Source organism: Oreochromis aureus, linkage group 14 (genome assembly GCF_013358895.1).
Source record: "Oreochromis aureus strain Israel breed Guangdong linkage group 14, ZZ_aureus, whole genome shotgun sequence".
NCBI lineage: Eukaryota > Metazoa > Chordata > Actinopteri > Cichliformes > Cichlidae > Oreochromis > Oreochromis aureus.
The window spans coordinates 35,365,063-35,387,824 of record NC_052955.1 but is presented as its reverse complement, the minus strand read 5'-3'; the positions used below and the strand labels follow the sequence as shown (position 1 = coordinate 35,387,824).

The following is a 22,762-nucleotide window of genomic DNA, read 5'->3' as shown; positions in this document are numbered from 1 at the left end:
GTTAATCCAAACAAATCAAACTTAGATTCTGTTATGCTTATTTTCAGCTTTTATTCTTGGACTGTAAAATAGCTTTGCATGATACACAGTTCAAAGTAATTCTTGTTTGTCTCAAAACCGGCACAGGCCTTTACACCATCCACTGACTGTAACAAGCTATTGTAGTGTCTCCCACTTTAAAATAGATTTTCTTCTGACTCGCTGCCCACTGTGAACAAAAGACAGAGCAGGAGGTGGGTGGGGCTTAAATGCTCATAGAAGGAGTTGTGTGTCTGACCACAGTCAATGATAGCTGCTTTGTCTGACATCATACAGAGCTAAGAATAGAAAAAAGGGTGAAAACTTACTGTTTAGAGCAGTATGACACCTGAACACACATTACTCTTTCATACTTTGGTCATGTTTAATACGTGCAGAGTTGTGGTCAGAACAGTTGTGGTCACATGTTTAAATTCATCATGGACATCAATGTAATTTGGGGCTTCTAATGATTTCTTTGATCTCTTTGGTGGAAGTGGAATGATTATGCAGCACACATATTTAGTGACTTCAAAAAATAAAACTTCAAAAACAAATCTGAATTTATTTAGGATTTTCTTGAATCCCTGCATGGTCAAAAGTATGTTTCACAGTATAAAAGTATATGGAAAATAAAGCTTTACATTTTTGCTATAAATCACAAAAACCTGCTTTACCTTGTGGCCATAACAACACAACTCATTATGTTTCAAACAATCTGTTAACATATGTGTTAGTAAAGCCTTAAATAGATTGTCCTACAGTATAGAGTAGAAAAAAAGCGGTGGCTCGAAAGGAAGTGAGGTATTCCATGAACTCTTGGTATCTTTTGATATGTGATCTGCAGCAAGATACATTTGAAAAGCTGAAAATCATTAAATATACAGTATTAATTTTTAATGGTCTAAAACTGCCTGATCCTTTAAAAAAAGCAACTTGATAATTTTAAAAACAACTGAGAAAAAAGGACTTATAGAGAGAGACAGGGAGGCTGTCTGCTTTCATGCACCATCATATTACTCAATGGGCTCAAATTAAGGTGACCTCTAAATGACACCTGTTCCATTAGCAGGACCTTGTTCAGTAATTGAGCTCTTGGTGGGTAGTTAAATTGGTTTAATCAGGTGTGGTGGGACTGGAGGGGAAGCAGAGGCTTCCCAGAGTAACGCAGGCTTCAATGACCTTGTTGTGGCCGTGGGGATGTTGTTGGCTCCCTGCAGACAGCAGCAGGGAAAAGGCAGAAAGCATAAGAGAGCTACTTACTGTGGAAACTCTGGGTTGTAAAGAGTGGGTTGAAGGATTCCAGCAGGAAAGACTGTAAGAGATAAAAAAAAAAGCAACACGAAGGCAGTCATTTACAAATTCTGATATGCTAAAACCAAAAGCTAAACCTTAAAAAGTGTCCCAATTAGCCAGTTGAAAAACTGTTTGAAGGAATTTAAAAACACTAAACCTTTATACCTGCCATGCCCAGCGTATTAATATAAATATGTCAATACACACAACTATCAAGAACAGAAGAAACTCTAATTTGCCACCCCCGACAGCTTCGTCTAAAGCCATACATGTTCATAAGTTTAACAACTTTTCCTACTGAATTGTCCTCTGTGAGTAAAAAATGAACAATTAAATAATGGAAAAGTTCCTTTTTTTCTCAATTTGCTATAGAAATTTCTGTTTAATGTGTCAACAGTAAAACAATAAAACAAAACAAACAGGATATTTTCTGTGAATTTAAAAATTATTATTGTAATTCAATAATAATTATTGTGTTCAATAATTATTGGATTTTTTGTAATTTTACACCTTTATTTCTACAATTTAAACCCAAAGACTTGTGCCTTTTTCTTGTTCTTACATTAAAATATCTCAGGGACCAAGTGTGTGGTTAAACTTCTTTACGCTGACAGAAATGGCAATTTCACGGATCCGCCCCGTTAAAGATCAAAGTGAGGTAGATGTTGCTCACGATGTAAAGTGAGTTTGACAGCCCTGATCTAGAACCTAATAATACAGTTGCTGCAGAGGACAGTTACAGAAACTACCTCTGTTTGCCCAAATGTACAGCTGTGATAAGAAGTTTGCATAAAATCATTATTAACTGTATAGCATAGATGGCTTCAAAAAAGTTTGCATTTATTTAGGATTTTTTTTAATCCACAGAGGACACAGGATATTCGTGCCTGTGATGAATGCATGTAAACATCTGACCACAGCTGTAAAATCTGAGCATTGCTTCTGCAATGTAGAAACCACCAGTCTCATTAGAAGCAACCCCCCCTTTTGGAGCAACCCCCCCCATGGGCAGGGATAGCTCAGTAGGTAGAGTGGTTGCCCCATGATTGGAAGGTCGGGGGTTCGAATCCACTGAATGGCTCCCCTGAGGTACCCCTGAGCAAGGTACTGTCCCTATGCCTGCTTAGTGGCTGCTTGCTGCTTCACTGAGTGAATGGGTCAAATGCAGAGAAAGTAATTTCCCCACGGGGACCAATAAAGTATACATTATTATTATTTTTCCCAGTGAGGACTTTACTATCAATACTGGAGGCCTATGTGAACATACAATGCTTCAAACCAATCTGAAGACCACAAATTGAAAAAAGGGGATGTGTGCTTCTAAGTGGCTGTGTTTGGCAGTAAACTTTAACACCGAAGCATTATTGTGAAGCATCATTAGAACATCAGTGATGTACCAGCTCATAGATGCTCATTGAAGTACAGAAAGAAAGTGATAAGCGTTGTCATTGGCTGGCTGCATAAACTACAGAGAGCGATAATCCACTGAGAGGTCAAAGGCTCGCAAACAATCATATCCAGGACTACTTCATCTCACTTTACAAAAATCTGACCAATACTGTATGAAGAGTATTGATTCTTGTGAAAATGAAAAAGCACCTGTAGAAGAGAAAATATGTCCCTGGCATTGAGGACAGTTTGGATGATGACCAGTTAGGTGATCACTGTGTGCAAATCTGACCAATACTATAGGAGCAGTAACGATTCTTGAGAACTATTGATGGGTGCATGGGCAGACAATCGCCATAAGCTATTGGTCCTTTAGAAGGACAAGCTAAAAATAGATCCCTTTCTAAATATAAACCTATTAAGAAAACTTTTCTTTAAGGTTAAGTTTGCCCACCTAATAAACAATATCTTTCTCAATTTTATTTTTCAAAATCCCCACAAAGCAGCAGGAACCCTGGATTCCAAAACATTTTATTTTTAGTATTACTCTCGACAACAATATTGGTATTTTGTGCATAAAGACAGTTGTCTCTCCTAGATAAACCAGCAGTCTGCAGATGCCAGTTAATATATCATAGCCAGAGGTGTAGCGCTATTTGTTTAATTACAGACTTTGTTTAAGAACATAAAGTCATCCGATTGGCCATCTTCATCAGTTACATACTGCTTACAGCTCTCTCCTCCCTGGCTCTGTCTTCTCTCCGTTTCTCATTCTTTCCTGTAGGATAGTTTCCTATAGTTTCCTGCTCTCTCTTTAACTTTGATGCCATCTCTCTCCTTTACACACTCACTGGTCTGGAATTCTACAGCTTTTCACAGAGTTAATGTCAGAGCTACAAATCTATCTGACAGCTCAGGATGATTGCAGGATTCCTCCCGAGGTGGGCTGGTTTATTATAAACCACTCTACTGTGTAAACCTGAAATCTGTGTTACAGTTGACTTGTACTATGAGCAGAATAACACAAAATATTATTTACCATGAGAGCCCGGCCTGTCTGCGTATTGAACTTAATAACTGTGTCACACGTTTAAAGGTTTCTGTATACTTTGCAATGCTTGCTATTTATTAGAGTCAACATTATGTAGTGTACGATTCAGACATTAATTTAAGACACAAAGTTTAATTGCTGCATTTTGCCAGAGATTGGATGTTTTTACAGTACAGATCTGTGAGAGGAAAAGCAAAACTACATCCAAGTGATTTGTGGAGTTCCACAGCTATACACTGCACTTGTGTTCAATTCTATAATTTGGCTAACACTCTTAAACGCTGCTAATCTATTGGCTCACTTTAAAAAATATCTTGATTGGCTGCATGTGTGGCTCCCTTTGCATTCCCTACAAATATTTAAAGAAGTCAACTGAAAAAAAAAGTTCACGGGCCAGATATACTAACGCTCTACACCAGAACCAGAATCTCTTTTAGTGTAAAAAGGCCACTTTCAGAATTTAATGAAGAGGCAAAGTGTGAGTTTTGAGACTGAAAGCTGGGGACATGAATATTTTTTGTGGCTGGCCTTGGATGTGTATTGTTCCTCTTTCACAGCACAAAATTTTGGAGAATATTTAAACATGTCCTACAAATACTAAGGTTTGCATTATGGACTTGAAAGCTAAATTTAATGCTGAAAAACTTATTTTGGCTGTGGGATTTGTGATAGTTGGAACATTTATTTATTTGGAATGAAAGAATGTGTTATTGAGATGGGTGGATGACCCAAAACTGTGTCAAAACTTTGGGTCCGTCCTGAAACTCTTCAGCAGGTGGTTGTATGTTTAGAGATTAGTCCCTACTCTTCAATAATAATCTAGTATTTAATTAAAAACCAGGCAGAATGGAACTTTCAGGTTTTTAGGCACATTTGTGCCAGATCAGATTCAAACAACTCTGCATATCCTTTCTCAGCAGTGTGCAGACAGAGCAGTCTTCATGTAGTTTATCATCATTATTTGAATAATTTTTTGGTATCTTATTTATCATGATTACATCCAGTAACTGCCATCCTTATGACCTAGTAGAGACTGGTAGGTTGTGGAATCTTTTCTTAAGCAATAACATTTGTTTGATTTATTTTGTTCAAACATTAAAAAGATGTGCAATTCTTGCATCAAAAAAATTCCTTTGCTCAGAAAGTTCAAGAAAGACGTCAAGCAGGTGCTGGTGGTACATGAGCACAACTTTCATTTTGGACCTTTCGTTCAACCAAGACAATACACCAAGAAACGATGGTCAGTCAACCTTGATTGCGTGGAACACTATCACCACCTTTCTGGAGAGGATGTCATAAGTTTTTGACTAGCACCAAAATAGTACTTTAAACAAAAGACTTATTCAATTCAATAACAGGCCCTATAAACAGTGTTCTTAAATATATCTTGCAATTAATCAATTTTGCAACCTTTACACAACAGTTTTTGTAAACATAACATTTCCACGTCATTACAACTGAAATGGTGTCAGAAGCTCCCAAACTGCTGTGGTTAATGGAAAACAAAATGAAAAGTTCACCGCCGATGACTGCAACTCTTTGTGAGCTTATGTGGCTCAAAGAAGCAGCTGATGCAATATTACATCATCACCTACGTATGTCAATCTTATCTGATGCAATCTGTGAGAAACATTAGCATACACTTAGGATGGCAATTACAATTTTAAAGGGTGCTTAACTTTCTTTGAACACCAGTGTATATACGAGTGTTAAATAGGAACTTTTAATTAAACCACTGATCTGTCTCCATGCGGCGTAAAGGAAGCCAAAGAGTCACATGTGCAATTAAAAAGGCCAACGTTATTTTGATAGAAGAGCAAACTGGATGAAAGGAAATACTAGGGAAGAAGAGGAAGAGCTGACAGCGGACTGGATTAAGCGGAGCAATAAGAGAGAGAAATCAAAAATTTGTCTAGGTCCTGATGACTGTGTTTGTCTGAATCCTTCTGTCCTCCAGCATCAGCTTGCGAGCGGGCCATTGATTTTTCTGCAAGAGATTTAATCCAGCAGGCAGGCAGACGCCAGCAGCGGGCCAATCTTGGGAGAAAATGAGGGGAAGGGAGGGGTGACACGGCAAAGCTAGATTTGTTAAAACTCGGGAAGGTGTTACTGCTTGTTTTTCCTCCAGGGGGGTATTAGGTATGTGAGGTGGAGATCGAAGTAGAAAGTGAGCGATGAGAGGGAATATGATATGAGGAGGTGGATTTTTTCCTCCCTCCCTTCTTCTCGCGGCCATCGTATTTGGCTTGTTGGAAACAGACGGCAACATGGTGTAATTGTGTGTAACTAATGCACAGTCCACGTCGTGGTGCAGAATGGAAATGGAGGAAGGATTGTGTTTGTCTGTGTGTGTGTGTGTGTGTGTGTGTGTGTGTGTGTGTGTGTGTGAGGAAACAGATGAGAGAGAATACAGAAATATCAGCACATACACTGTTAAGGCACACACTCACCCATTTGGTTCTTGTTAGGGAGGTAGTAGGCATTAAGCGCCTGTGGGGGGAGAAGCCACCTGAGGAGAAAAAAACAGTCAAACAAACAGGGTTTTACAGAAGGGATTCCTCGCTCTCTCTCTCTCTCTCTCTCTCACACACACACACACACACACACACACACACACACACTGAAATCACCACTGAAAACACACCCAGATCTGGAACAGAATCCAAAAAAACCTCTGTGTGTGTGTCTCTCTCTCTCTAAACCCCCTGGTGAGAAGTATTCAGTGTGTGGGGTCCCACGGCTAAAGCTCCTTTCTGCATATGAAAACATGGACAGTTCCTTTATGGTATTCCACTTAAAGCCAGTCCAATCGATTGGCACGAAATCCCACAAATGACTAACGCTCAAAGTGTGAGATGCCCTTGTTCTAGGAGTGAGAGAATGATGGCTGTGTGTGGACTGCGCAGAGATTGAGGGGAGACAAACACAATGAAAAGCAGTAGTATTTCTTTCTTTCTTCCTTTTTTATTTCACAGCGACAAGACCGAGTGAGTGATGAAAGGTTCACTTTTTGGATGATAAGGCGAGGAGGGAGTGTGTGATTTAACTCTTCAGGGCGTTGAGTGTTGGCTAATGATACAGTTGTTTTGAGCACCTTGGAATACTAATGTGACTGTAATGTGTTGTCATAGCAGAGAGGCACTCAATCCAGGCATACGGGGCTGTATTTTAAAAAAATGAGTTGCATGTCCCACAGCACTTTTCTCCTGCCTGGCTGCTGCAGATAAGTAAATCAAATGGATTTTCTGCAGCTGTGTGCGTCGACTGGTATCTGTTGCTTTAATTTACAGGCGCGTCAACAAATGTGTCCAACTAGAAAGGGATTCACAGGGACACATGTACAGGATGTCTGCCATGTCGGAAACACACTCTCGGTTGGTGAACTGCAGCATCCACTGAGAGCCTTGTTTAATTGCTCGCAGTGCTTGTCAGTGAACTGGTGCAGCTCAGTGTCTGTGCTAGTGAAATTGTGACACTCACGCTGTTTTGTCCACTTTTTCGTGAATTTTCTTGACAGACAGCTTGATGTTGAACTTGATGCTGTTGAGGATGTTCTTGAAGTAGGCCTTCTCGTCCACGTTGAACTGCACAGCATACATATGAAATGAGTCAGAATGAGAACACTTTCATTACATTATAAATCAATAATAAAATCACATTTTTGGAAACATGCCCATTAGATTCTTCCATATTTTACCATTTGTGACATAAGACACAAAAGCTACTTTCGGGTTTCCACAGTGGGCAGTGCTACAGGTTTGACTATAATGCCAGGTGCCCTTTCTGGTATGGGCTCAAAATGTGGTCATAAATATTTTGTACTTGTAAATCAGGATTTGTATGTGTAAAAAAGATTTGTATGTGTAAAAAAAATTTGTGTGTGTGTGTAAAAAAGATTTGTATGTGTAAAAAAAAATTGTGTGCGCGTAAAAAAGAATTGTGTGTGGCCAAAAAAACCCTGCAAGTTACAAGTACGAATTTTGACCCTATTTTTCTTCCTTTCATCTGACTGGTCAATGTCATGTCAATCACAAATGTAACAATCCAATCAGAGAACAGATGGGTTTGGCTGTCGGAGGGGCACTTTTTTGAACTGCAGGTCCTTGAAGGGAATACATGCCCTTTTACATGCCAACCCAGCGTTTTCCTTCATCACTACGAGGGAAAACAGTGCGGGCGGGGCAGTGTTTTGGAAATGACAGTCTTCATTACAAAGCTTTCTTCGTTATGAATTAGCATACATGTTTTTATTGAACATTTGAAGAACTAGCAAAAAACCCAGAAACTCTTGTAGAGGACATAAAGTCAGAGATAGAACCAACAAGGAGCAGGTGCATCTAGTACAGGTAGAGCTGCTGCAAAAACCCACAGAGCTCAACAGCCAGCGCAACAAATTCTGGATCCTTTGCTTTTAGTTAGCATTAGCAGCACATCCTGCGTTCGATGTGAAAGGACCTTTATGCTGCGCACTGTGACTCAGCAATGGTCCCAGGTCAGCCCTGACTTTGTGTTAAACTAATCCTAAAGTAATAATGGTATTTCTAACCACTGACATACCACAACTTTATCCTTTCAACAGCTGCTGAAACTTAGGGGACCTAGCTGCTATCGGATATTTATATAGAGATCCTCCAGCTTCAAACTGTATTACCCTTCAAGGACCTGCAGTTCAAAAAAGTGCCCCTCCGACAGCCAAACCTATCTGTTCTCTGATTGGATTGTTACATTTGTGATTGACATGACATTGACCAATCAGATGAAAGGAAGAAAAATAGGGTCAAAATTCGTACTTGTAACTTGCAGGGTTTTTTGGCCACACACAAATCTTTTTTACGCACACACAATTTTTTTTTACACATACAAATCTTTTTTACACACACACACAAATCTTTTTTACACATACAAATCTTTTTTACACACACACAAATTTTTTTTACACATACAAATCTTTTTTACGCACACACAAATCATTTTTACACATACAAAACTGATTTACAAGTACAAAATATTTATGACCACATTTTGAGCCCATATTTCTGATGCAAACCCTAAAGAATTTGTGTCTCTTCCCACGTTTGAACTGGGCAGGTGAATGTGTAAACCACTAGTCTATTAAGCCCTTTTTAGACAAATAGCTGAAGAAGAAAGCTGAAATCTTGTCTCGTTAGAGGAAATGGCCACTGATCACTTTTATATCTATGATGAAATACAGGGTCTATCAAACACAGTCATCATATGACTGTGCAGCTGTTCACCAGTGGCAATCAAAACGTACTGTTAGAAGGGGAAAATTTGTGAGTTAGCAGTTGATAACAGCAGTGACTCCTGACACAAAAGCTCAAAAAAGTACGAGACAGATCTGACAATCATATAAAAGTCCAGATGCTGTGCATCCAGAGAAGGACAGGTTGAGCACTGACAACAAAATGTTCAAATTCTTCAATCGGTTAAGAGTTTAGGTGTTGTTTTCAATAGCACATGCATAATATTAATCAAGTATCATCCCTTATAGCTAACAGTACTGCTATTTTCGTACATGCGCTGGTTACATCTTGTATTGATTACTGTAATTGTATCCTCTCTAGTTTGCCACACAAACTTCTACATATACTTTAACGGGATGAAAATTGGTTCAGCTGCTTGTGTCATTACCAGAACCATTATTACCTCTGTCCTCCAACAGCTTCACTGAATTCCTATAAAATACCAAAATTAATGCTGAGATTCCATGCCTTACTTTCACGTTTTTCCATAATCTTGCACCTCTGTATCTCGCTGATCTGACCTAATCATCACCGCTCCTTTATGTTTTCTGATATCCTCCCTCTCTGTTATATAACCTCTCATTATGCCACCTAACTCCTTCTGACTTCCATGGGCTTAACAGATTTCAGCTGAGTGGCCTCTCGTCTTTGGAACTCACATTTGCAATATTGATCCTCTCCTTAACTTTAAAACCAGTTTTAAAACACATCACTTTTAAGTTTGCCTATTCTATTTTTTAATGAATTATTGACTATTTAATTCTGAGATGTATCAACTTTTATTTCTAAGGTGTTTTCCAGCTGGGATTTTGGTTTTTGGTATTTTGGTATTTAATTACTTACTTAAGTGTCCTTGAGTGTCCCGAAATGCACCTATGAATAAGACGTATTATTATTATTAATTTATTTTATTATTATTATTATTATTGTTGTTGTTATGTAGGAAGTGTCCCATGCAAATTTAACTATTAAGTTGCAAACCCAAACCTCTCCACTCCCCACTTTAAGTTGTTGAAGACTTTAGTAACATTTTAATGGGATTAATTAGTACTCTCACTGTGGTGAATAAAATTCTATTTGTTTATTTGTTTTTGTGATTCAGTTTATGGTTGTAGCTTGCATACACATACAAACACAAATATGGTCAATTCTAGCTCTAAAGAACCAACATGGCAGTATGTTGTGGGCCAGTTTCCTTCGTGTCCTTTGTCACCTGTCTATAGCTTTATGCAACAGGTCAAGCTTTTCTACGAACACTATAACACCTCAGTCACTAAAAATGGTTTACATTATTGAATTTGGCAAAAAACAACAACAAAAACGTAAAAATTACACAGTCCCATTTTATGTCCCAGATGCCAGGAAATGGCTGTGTTCTAAAGATTAAACATTTCAATTGCAACTTGCTAATTAAAGCTTCAGAGGTGCTCTACCCTCCTGAGTCCAGTCTTTGCGCCAAACTTCATTTGTAAAATATTTATTAACAATTCTATATTGTTTGTGAAAGTCTGCCATGCTGTGGGGTAATTAAGTGGTATGAATAGTGGTAAATAAAATAAATAAATAGTGGTAGGCTGTGTTAACTAGAAGGATCTTATTTTTGTTCCAGTATATGGCAGTACTGCTCCTCCTGCAGTGGCGCCTCAGCCCTGACATTAAAATGCACTTGCAGTAGTTTATTGTACACAGACCGATTCTGTTTGCTTGGCAAAAGAATTTAATGTACCTTGCTTTGTAACATCTCCATCCTTTACACTGGCAATAAACACACCATTACTCATGCTTGCTCTTTTTGCTTGTTGAGTCTCACAGGGCTAGATGAGCTTCTGTGAGTTTGTGACAAAAATGCACATCTGCTGAAAATGATGGTAGCAGACTGAGGAACAGAACTTTCACTTACTTTAATAATGGATGAAATTGTTGACATAAAAACAAAGATAAACCATACTAATGAGCTTTAAAGGAGACAATCAGTTTGGTTACCTTTGGATTAAGCAGGCTAGCTGTTTCCCCATTCCCCTTGCTGTTGCCTATGCTAAGCTCACTATCTGCTGATGACATCCTAAATTGTAACACATTACTTAAGGAAGGAATTCTTCAAAAGCGCTTTTTTTTTTTTTTTTTTTTTTTTTTTTTTTTTTGCATTAGCTATGTTACTTTAAGTGAACACACAATAGTGTGGACAAAGTCTTTCACACAAGTGAAGTGATGAGGAACTCAAAAACTCTGGGGCTGAAAAATGAAGGCAACACTGAAGCCAAAAACTGCAGTTTCTCTAAAAGGACACTTCAGCTGAGTGAGTCCCCATAGACTCCTCCTCCTCCTCCTCCTCCTCCTCCTCCTCATCATCATTTATTTATATAGCACTTTAAAAACACACCCGGTAGACCAAAGTGTTGTACAATACTAATATGCACATAGTAATAAAAAAAATAAAATAAAATAAAAAAATAAAAATAAAAAATCAGTTACCCACAGAGTTAAAAGCCAAGGAATAAAAATAGGTTTTTAATAAAGACTTAAAAACTGGCACTGATGTAGCCTGTCTAATATGGAGAGGAAGGTTATTCCAAAGCTTCGGCGCTGCAACAGAGAACGCTCGGTCTCCTCTAAGTTTCAGCCGTGACTTTGGGACAGAAAGCAGCAACTGCTCAGCTGACCGAAGGGAACGAGTGAGGACGTGGGGCTTCAACAAGTCAGACAAATAAACAGGTGCCAGACCATTTAGAGATTTAAAAACCAATAAAAGGACTTTAAAACGGATCCTAAATTCAATTGGAAGCAAGTGTAGAGAAGCTAATATCGGAGTGATGTGATCAAATTTTCTTCTGCCAGTTAAAAATCGTGCCGCAGCATTTTGCACTAATTGCAAGCATGACAAAGTGCCCTGCCCAACCCCTATTAAAAGAGAATTACAATAATCTAAACGTGACTCCTGTGTTAAAATATCTAAATAAACAACAATACAATCCATAATTACAGTCTGGTATAAAAAAGAATGCTTAACAAAGTGCTTAACAAATTTATCAGACCACATGTTATAAAAAAGAAGCATGAATATTTTAGAAATCTCTCAAAAACTTGTTTAAAACTAAAAATTATGTTGTTATTTAGTAAATAACCGAAATTTTGCACATTAAATAAAAAAATAATCATGCACTTTACTATGCTAAACTATACCATAATAATGTGTCATAGAAAAACAACTGTAAAGACAAAGACAGAGTGAGGTAGAACAGGCTGCTGGGAAACTGGATTAGCGTAAGTGTGGTAAGGATGACCGCATGCTGCAGAGTGAAAAAGATGATGATGACTCACTTCATATTCTTGATCAATGAGCTCAGGTTCGAGCAGGAAGTCTGGGTATCCTGTCATCACTATCATGTGCTTCAGCTGGGTGAGAAGAGAAAGAAAATGACAAGTGAGGGGAAGAAAAAGTGGGGGGCAAACAACCAAACACCTCACATCCACTAATACAGCAGCAACTAATAAGCACCCATACACACTTAGTTTAGGACACAGGCCCCAACAGAGCGCGTGGACACACACACCTACACACATGTGCACGCGTGCACACACAGACACACACACGCACACAAAAGCATCTGCTAATCAAGCAAACCCTATGTAATAGGATTACAGGGAAGCTCTTTATATTCAGCATGGCCCTCTAAAAGGATTATAACTTCAGATTGTAAAAGTATTAGAAGGGATATCTTCCACTGCAGACCCTAAATCAGCACCACAGAGAGATCCGGATTAGGCAATCCTCACTTCTCAATGTCAAGCCCTAGATGTATTCTATCACACACTTCTATCTAACAAGCAATCAGTCAAAGTCCCGGAAAGAAAAGAATCGCAAAGAAATAATTGAATCCTTTTCAAAAACTAATTGGATCTAGCAGGAAGTCGTGTTTGTGATGCAGAGGCTCAGTTAGTGCTCCAAACCTTTGCTCTAGCAGCATCCTTGGTGGCTTCATCCATCCAGTCAAGTTCCTGCAGCCGGAGGTCCAGAGAGTGCTTTATGTCCTCTACCAGCTCCTGTACCTGTAGAGAGATCATCCCGCAATTCATTACGTGTTCATTTTAAGCCCCACATAACTCTTCTTGTACTCTATTCTAGAGTAGCTTTGCATGATTCACAGTTCAAAATAATCCTTATTTATTGTAAACTGGGTGTTGGTGCAGCTCCTTTAGTCATCCTATCTGAAACAAACTGTTTTAGCTCCACTCCCTTTAAATATATTTCCACTGTCAAATACTTTGTGGCAAATAAGTAATAGCTGCATCTGCAGTGAGCCTGTCATCCTGTGCATTGACTTCATCTGTAGCATGCTGGATTGTAGTTACTGACCACAGGCTGACAAACTACTTGGAGAAGCAAGGTAAACAACTGAACTGTGAGGGGACTGTCCAGTACTAAACTGATTACAAAATGTCTTGGTCTTTCACACAAATGAAAAAATTAAATAATACTAAAACGAGCTGTGAAAAACTTGTTCGGTCATGGCGAGGCTGCTAATAAACATGATCTACAAGGTCTTAAATTAAGAAAGAATCTAAAACAACTCTAAAAGGTTGGAGTATTTTTTGAATTTGCCTCTAAACATCTTTAAAAAAGGTAATTCACCACAGTGGAGCCGCTAACTGGTGACCTTTCGATTTAATGGCTGTTTTTTTATCCCACTGAGCAAACTGATCAAGCCAAAGGGACTTGAACTGCAGGTTTATAGTGCTGATATCAGCTGGCAGAGAAACAACAGCTGTGACCAGTCCAGACAAGGAAGTTTACCATGTGATAAATGAGATGAAATTTAAATGTGTCCATCCATCCTTCCATTTTCTTTCTTATCCAATTCGGGGTTAGACAAGCCTACCCCAGCTGCCACAAGGTAAGAGAACACTGTAAAAACCTCTACAGTGGGGACCCCAGCCCCAGATTTGAACCTACACTTGCTTGCTGTGAGGTGACAGTAACGTCTTTACTCCCTACTGCCTGAACTACCATATAGATGTATGTAAATGCCATAATTGACAGATACCACTGCTGATTCAACCATGTTAACTGGGTTGTGACTCCAAGAAGAGGTGCAATTTCTGATGCAGATTCTCATGCCTCAGGTGTGTCCTTCCATACCTCCTCCTCTGTCTTCTACCAGTGTCTAAACCTCTGTTAGATGAACTGTTTTCAAGGGCTTGTATTTAGAACGCAACAAATCCAAATAATTAAATAAATGGAAGGTCAAGCTACAAACTGCAGATGTAGAGTTGTTTGTGCTGGTGTGTCTATAACTAATTGGATTTTGATTACGTTAGGCTGCAATTCTTTGTAGCTCCATTAGTGCAGTTTTTAATGTCACAAGAGTGGAAAGCAAACTTTAATGTCTGATATGTAATTACCTAAACAGTGTGTCTGAAAAGTGTTCAAACCAGCACTCAAGCTCTTACATCGCTTTTCTGTTTTGCAGCTCAAGCAACTGAAATTAGAAACTTTTAAGCCCCAGCTCTGCATGCAGGGTGATAAAACTTGCAGACTTTTGTTTTTATTTTTAAATTTCATACCGCAGAAGAAACCTTCTAAAACATTTTCATCTTAACCTGTAATTGAATATCAAGGACCTACTTAGTGCCACAAATATAACACTAATCTTGACATTTTTGGCATCTACTGTCCAAAACTTCTCTGGATTACAACTTGTGCTTTCTGGAACTGCTCTAAGCAGAAATGCTACTCCTAGACGACACCGGGACATGTTGTGTCCTTCAGTTCGCTCCACATTGGTGATTCAGGGTAACAAGGAGGCTTGTCTTTCCCCCTCTGTCTCCTGCCTTTCAGCGTCAGCTCCCAAGACTCATTAATTCTTGTTGGTGCTGAGGTAAGCAGGATCGGTGAGTCAGTCAAGGCATCGCACATCGCCACTGGCTTTGCATCCGGTACTGCTCTTGTGTTAATAATGAGGGCTCCAACCTGTGTGGACATGGCATCATCGTACACGGCGACGTTTGTGAGCAGTGTGAAATATGACCAGTGTGGAAAAGAGTGAGGTTAAAAAACAAACAAGGCTTCCCTCCACATCTCCAAGAAAGAGCAAGATGATGTTTTGAGTGATTTTTTAAAAAGACTTAGAGATACTCATGGGATTAGCACCACTTCATCTGATGCAAACTTTCCCTACTGTATGCTTGATCATATAAATCCTTCCTCTCTGGTCTTTTATTAATCAGAAAGGCTCCACTAGCTTGAAGCTTTTTTGAGATTTACACTTAGTATCTTATTAGAATCTTGAATGGAATTCAAATTTCAATTAATGCAAAGTGTATAGAAAGTATTCAGCACCCATAACTTATCCAGTTGGGCCAACTTTCTTTATGTGTTATAGAGCTTTGGTAGAGTTTTAAAAGGTTGCAAGACAGATAGCTGAAGATAGGATGAAGCATGTACAGTGGACAGTGAGAGTTATAAGAAGATGATGAAAGGGAGATGATGAAGGGCTTAAAGATAGAGTATAGGGTTACAGAGGTTAGAAATCCCATTGGGAACCATATCCCCATGTCCCAGAGTAGACATGGGACTGAGATGAGACTATGTATGGGGCCAAGATTAAGGTGAAAGCGAACGCGACCAGATGGCAGAGGTGAGGGGTTTAGTAGTGACTGACCTAGGCAGAAAGCAAAATAGCGAATGAGAAGTAGAGACTAGAATCCAGGATTTTCAGATCCCACACCATAAAACAACGTCAAATCACATGGCACACCACCAAACAATAATCTGGCTTGAAATCATCTCCAGGACCCAGGTCAGACTGACTACTTTTAAAAAAAAAAAAATCTATTGCTATTTCGTCTTGTGTTGTCTCACTGGCAGCATGACTATATAATTTCTTCTTCATCTTCTTCTGTTTTACCAACAGTTAGGAATACATTTAATTGGAGCAAGAAGTTGTACTGCCCTCTAGTGGAAGAGAATGTAATTGTTCTGTCTGTTACTCACTGCCGGTCGCTTAGAGTACCCATCAGGTGAAACCAGACAGTGGTTTGGAAACACTGGAATTGCAGGTAGGAACAGGGGAACATACATGTTTTGTTCTAATAATGCATCCTAGAGTAAATGGTGCGATGGTGAAACTCATAGCTACACAGTACAATTTAAGTACTGTTTAAACAGGTTTTACACGTAAGAGCTGGCAACTGTACACAATTAATGAAAGAGGTGCATTTGAAGAAAAGTAAAAAAAGTGTGTGTTACAAGTAATCCTTGTGTGCTAACAGCTCAGACTTCAGTCTGCTGTTGTGTATGAGAGCTCTGACTATGAGCACAGAAGCCCCACCCACTTGCTCGTTGAATCATTTTGTTTGCAAGCAACAGCCAATACGAATAAAGTTGGCCCAAAGATGGAAAGAGAGCTAAAGCAGTTTATTTCAGACAGTGTATGAACTGAGGTGCTGCACCTTGACCCTGTATAAGATCATGCACAGCGGCTCTAGTAGAGTCCAAAAATTAAACTTTGTAATTTTTCTCAATCACTTGTAAGTCACCCAGATTATTTTATGACTTCTTTTCTTGAAAAATAATAACCCCAAGTTTGATCAGAAAATTACAGTTTTGGGTGTATAAACTTATAAATGTATAAATGTAGTTCAGCCAGGCTGGGTCTCTGTTAAGAGCCCATACTGCTAATAAATTCAAACTGATGTAATATCTGTCGAGTTTCTAATGTTAAAAAAGTGGATTCAAGTGTAAGGCTGATTTCCTTTGAAAACAGCCTCTTTACCACTTTACCATCTTTACCACTCCAGCGCCCCCTACCACCAGTCCACCCAGATCCAGACCTTAGCCCGGCTCTCTGACGAGAAGTGTTGCTGGACAAACAGGGCTCCCAGGGCCATGCCGAAGTGTTTGTTTGTCTGGGTGAGGCAGAGCCTGCCTAGTTCCAGCTGCTGCTCAGTCCCATCAATCTCTCGGGAAAACTCATGGATGGTGCTGCGGAAGGCCGTGGACAGATGTTCGCTCAGTGCTGCCACAATACGCCATAGCATGTAGTTATGAAGAACCCTAAGACAGAGGACACAAGAAGTAGCTAGTTACATTATTTAGTTTAAGAAAAAAACATACTTTGCAAAAATGTTTTTGAGACATAAGTTTCTAGCAGAGAACCTTACTTCTTTGATTAGATATGAAATGACCTCAAAGAAAACAGTGTAGACTTCTATAAATGAGACTCTAGCCTCATGTGATTGGGTTTAACATTACAGGAAAAGGATAAAATACTTCAAGTGGCCCCTGGTAATTTGAAGTTGTTGCCAAGGATGAGATTTTAAACATCTCAAAATGACAGACTCATACTGTCATGACAGCTAGCAAAGTTGTAAAATGTTTTTAGTGTCAGTATAACAGACTGATGGTTTGTGGAGCTGACAATACAAACAGGAAGTGCTAATCACTAGTATGGTGTCCATCTAATGAGACATTATTAAAACAACATTTAAATACAAAAGAAGAAGTCACATAACTACCACCAAATTCAGTCCTGTTGCTATGACACACTTTTAATGACAAACACAAACAAGCTGAGCTGTATTTTATAGGACACTGGTAAATACTAAAAAAAAGCATAAAAAAAGAAAAGTCAAATATTCCCTCAAGTCAGTTTTAAGCAAATTTGCTAACATTAGCTAATTTTAGCTAGAAACTGCTAGTTAACGGGTAGCAGTAAAAATCCTGAACTATACCAGAGTGTGTTCATATTCCTTTTGAATAATGATTTTGACTTCTAAGAACAAGGCTGTGTTACTCTCAAAACCTAAATAGCATTGCTTTCTAGCACAGTTACCCCTTTGTTCTCTTTGTAAAGTGACATCCACTATATCTAACAGTAATCTAGTCCCATTTGGCCCAAACTGCTGTTTTTCCATCTGCCCTCAAAGCCACTTAAGAGTCAGAAAAGTCAGAGAGAAAACAAGAGGGAGACAGTGATCGAAGAGAATAGTGAGCAGTGAATAGTGAGGAGTCAAGAGGGCCCAACAGTTAAAGAACAACTCCCTCCAATCCAGACTGACTCACAGCAGAGGGGTGAAGAAAATGTCGAGCGGGAGGAAAGAAAATGGATCATTCATTTATGTATTCAAGCTGTGTCTTCTTCGATGAAGTGCTGGTGTGTCCTCGTGCCCCCACTGGGAGCAAGCATCTACTCTGCCCTGCGGGGACAAATGCCCCCTCCTCCTACTGTGAAGCTCCATGCAAACCTCGAGGCATATTGTTGTTGTTTTCCTCATTTTTATAAAAAAAAAAAAAGAATCCCTTTGCATGACAGATATTAAATCAAAAGCGCCTTGGCAACAGCACCCTGAGGTCTTGCCAGCAAGGCACTTCTGAAGTGAATTTAATTGACGGGAAAAGGAAGAGGAAGACAGGAAGTGGAGGGAGGGAGGGTAAAAAAAAACAAAAACAAAGAGACTCAGGTGGTATCATCTAATCAGCACGAGTTACAGGTGGGGCTGCTTTGTTTCATTAGCCGGTTTTGTTGTCACATATTTGTTCCACATTACTGAACATGGACAGGTGTGAGTTTATTTTTTTAAATGCATTTGAGTATCTGTGTGTGTGTGCATGTGTGTGTTTTGCACAGGGTGCCCAGCAGGGCAGCCACATGTGTGGAAGTCATCTATATGATAATAGTAAAAGTACAGCAGCGTCTCTCTGCTGTTTGTGTGGGAGAGATGTGTTAGCTGTTTTACTCGAGGCGTCTTTGAGGAACAGTAATGACTGTAATCTCTAAGAGTAAGTGTGGTTACTGAAACCCAAACTCGCATCTAAAGTTTGCTCATTTACAGGCTCATAATTTTGTTTTAGGAGGCTTCTGGAAAAGGTTTTGTAGGTAACAAAACAAAAACAACAAAGGGAGGCATATCCATCACACAAAAACTTTTTAAATTCTCAAAGAATCTAAAACATATATTTACAAGAACAGACACTTTTAGGGCACAGTTTAATTAATGTGCTAGTGTAAATATCAGTTGTATCTGTTTGCTTTCCAGGGGAATGTTCAGATTGCAGGAATGGTATAACACATGCACCACCCGGCACCACTCCAATACCACTGGTTTAAAGTACTGTTAATTACATTGTCTCTTACATTACCATCAGGTGAGAACATGTAATGTAACTTGGTGCTTTATTCAAGTACTTTATTAAAATAAAGTTTTAATGTTCTTGTACTTCTTATACTTGTGTTTCTGCCAATTTTACCTCTACTTCACTACATGTTGTATGAAACTATTAGATGTTGTCAGTACCATTTATTTTAAAGTTTTAGTTAGCTTTAGCAGGTTGTTTGTTATCCACACCATCTACTCTGTGCCGAAAAATGAAAGTCTGCTTTATTGCACTGAAGTAAAAGTACTTTTTTTGATCAGAAAAATTACTTTATTTTATCATAAGTAACAGAAGTTGGTTCCATAACCAATCTATGATTACTCATTAAATAATCAGATTACTAATACTGATATTACTGTGCTAAGCAACATTTTAGTATTGTAGCCATAGACTGTGTATAAAAGATGGACATCATGTCCCTCTTTCTCACATTAAGACAGGGGCATAAAATAACAGATTTAGCAACTTTAAAGGTTAAAGTTAAATAAAATGTTTAGCATAAATTAGCAAACTTTCCCCCCAGATAAAAATTTTGGACTTTATAAACATTGCATCACATGATTAATAAACTCTTTCAAACACGTAAAATGTAACACTTGATAAGAGTGTTTTTGGCACCCTCATCCATACTGACAGGCACACGTGTGTGTACTTTGTGCAGTAATGGAATCGCAGCGGAGTTAAATGAAAGCAGTGTCAGTGAGAGCGCTGCACAGATCAAGCGGTAGGTCTTAATCACCAGAGGACTGAGTGAAGGCTCATTAGCTGAATGGATTTTAATGGGGCTAGTTAGGGAGATGAAAAGACACTGTCCCCTTGCACTGCATCAGCGCATTACTGCAGGTAATGACCCTGACGATAATGGAGGAGGGAGGGCCGCCTCTCTTCCAGGCTTCACTAGAGGTAAACTATAATTTTTGGCCTGACAGGAGAAACGTCTTGCGTTTGATTATTTTGTTAAATCATAAAATTAAAGTGGAATAATGGGATTCGGGCATAAGCTTTTAGGTTGCAAAACCAAAGCACAATAGAGACAACAAATCACATATATTTATACCTTTTAGTGGAGACTTACCCAAATTACCTGAGTGTAGCCTAACTGCACATAAATTCAACTAAGCTAGGACTCAAATCATGCCTGCTGAAAGCTATAGCGCCATAAAATCTACTGTTTGGTAAACCGCTTATTCGCAAAATGCTTTATGGCTACACTGAGCGTACTGTACATTTTTAATGGCATCCCACCCAGCAGGAAGTAAACCCTCCACTGCTGCTGCCCCACTTCTGTGTGCTGAAACACACAAAAAATGACAGATTCTCCTGCTCGCACAGCCCAAACAAAACTGAATTCCCACACACACGCCCTCAAGAGTGACAGATGAACAGACGGAGCAGACAGAGGGAGCCGCAAGGGAGGAGTGTGTGTGTGTGTGAGAGAGAGAGAGATGCTGGTGTTGTCATTATGCTTTCCCCTTCATTGGAGGCCTGCTCATCTGGCTAATGGGATTGGCTGCAGTTGCCACTGTGCGTGGGGACCACACACACACATGCAATGGAGGGAGTATGAAAAAGAAGAGAAGGATGGATGAAGGATGAGGAGACATGCAAGTGTGATTGCTCTTGTCAGTAGATTTGTATGATGAGAAAGACTTGAATGTGAGAACATGGAAGAGAAGAAGAATAAAGAGAAGGACCTTGTCAGTAGCTGCCTGTAAAGATGGAGGGCTTGAGAAACAGGCAGTGGACAAAAAAAGAGAGAGATAGAGCTGTCAGTAGCAACCTGAAACCACTAAGGTGAAGAGGAGGAAGGGAAAAAGAGCAATAAAGGAAGTATGCAAGATGGAAACACCTGGGAAGGAAGGTAAAGAGTGACAGGCAGATGCAACTTAAAAAAACAACTTTGGAGACAGTATAAAAAGGAAGCTGTCTGGAAGTAAATGAAGCAAAAGAAAAGGAATCAAAGTCAGAGATAAAAAATAATTGATGAAGGAAAGAAGCAGTGGTGGAAACAGAAAGTAGGAATAAAACGGAAGGAAGAGAGCGAGGAACAAAAAGAAAGCAGGGTGTTAAAACGAAGAAAGGGTGACTCATTAATTTTTAACCAGCCATCCTGTCATCCTTCAGGCGGCTCAAGCACCTGTCTGTGCCATCTCCTTCTTCGCCTGTGACCTTTTCACCTCTCAATGTATTTTTTTTGGTTCCTTGACTTCAACAAGAATCCAAACTATCCTCCTTGGGTTTTTTTTGTATTTGTATGAATGTCAGCCTGTGCTCTTCCTTTGTGTGTGTCTCTGTGTTAGTAAGTGATAGAATCCAGTAGAGAACAAAATAGTTTCTGTTTTTTTAAGTGATCCATTAGTGGCCTTGCGAGAAACCAAACCTGCCCTCCATCTGCTCTACAGGACGATGACAATTGCCCAGCACCTCTGCCACTGACCTCTTACTCCTGCTGTGTGAAGCTAACCTATTTCACTCTGTGGTAGCTGACAGGAAACACATGTTTGGAGGGAGAAGTTTCTTACTACAACTGCGATGAAAAAGGTTATATTTCTGTTTTCTTTTCCCACATTATGCATTATGGTACTTCTTGGAATTCTGAGATGGACTGAAACAATAATTCTGCAATGGGAATCACTTTTTGCATCAAGCACTTCACACAGAAAGCACATGGAAAATGTGTGTTTGTGTGTTTTACATAAAAGGCACCCCTCTGGGCTGAGAATGCAGCCAACAAAGAGGTGCCAAAAACTGCAGTTTCTGTCTGGAGCAGCCACTTAAGGCTGGCTCCAAAAACAAGTCAATCCCCCACTGACATGTTAAAATCACCAAATTAACAGCAATAAAAAGCATGTTTATAGACTTGTAAAAAATTGCATTTGGTCTCTATGAATAGACTGGCCCTTCTGTATGATGCAGCTGATCCAACTTTATTAAGGCTTGAATATAACGTCACTCTGACTAGGAACATGCTGACCCAGACAGCTGAGGCCTTGCTTCTGTTAATTCCTGGAGACTGAAGTGGGCCTCTCGACAGCCTTAGTACTGTTGGTACCTTTTGGAACAATTTAAGGGAAATTTAATGTAAATATCTCAAAAATATTACAACCTGTTGTCTGGTACAGACTGTGCAGGAAAGGTGAATAAAATTTGGACATTTTAATCACCTGTTACTTAGCACTTAGCAGTGGTCAGCTAATAACATTACATTAAAAAGTTCCTCTAGAACACTGTAAACTAGCTGTATGATAGTTTATGTTAAAATTCCATCATTCAGAAGTATTCCGTTTGCAATGTCAAGCAGCGCTGTTTTCTTATGATAGTATTTTGCAAAACATGCTAATATGCATGTTTGAGGTAAACCTACTCAGCTCTGGTAGCAAGGACGATGACTCTTATATTAATTGGTTAATAGTCACCTTTTGTTATTGTGACATCACTGGTATTGTTATTGGAAGTTTAGCTTCACCTTCATGTTATCTGTAATTTTTATTTTGAAGCATGTGTGCAAAACTGGAAAGACCTCTTGATGTGGAAGCAAGTCTTCATAAGTTATGCTAATGAGCAACATCCCTCAAGAAATCGAATACCTCA

At 39.2% G+C, this 22,762-nt stretch overlaps 1 protein-coding gene across 7 annotated transcripts in view; it reads right to left on the bottom strand.

Annotated features, from left to right (window-relative positions):
• The window catches only part of LOC116333404 (endothelin-converting enzyme-like 1), a 52,986-nt gene that overhangs the window by 8,264 nt on the left and 21,960 nt on the right, over positions 1-22,762 (bottom strand). For all 7 annotated transcript variants that reach the window (XM_039622323.1, XM_039622327.1, XM_039622329.1 and 4 more), the window contains 6 exons: positions 16,849-17,071; positions 12,967-13,065; positions 12,337-12,411; positions 7,235-7,338; positions 6,205-6,263; positions 1,282-1,333 (listed from right to left, as the gene is read on the bottom strand). In XM_039622323.1, the coding sequence (XP_039478257.1) occupies positions 1,282-1,333; positions 6,205-6,263; positions 7,235-7,338; positions 12,337-12,411; positions 12,967-13,065; positions 16,849-17,071 (612 nt within the window). The remainder of the gene's footprint in view (positions 1-1,281; positions 1,334-6,204; positions 6,264-7,234; positions 7,339-12,336; positions 12,412-12,966; positions 13,066-16,848; positions 17,072-22,762) is intronic.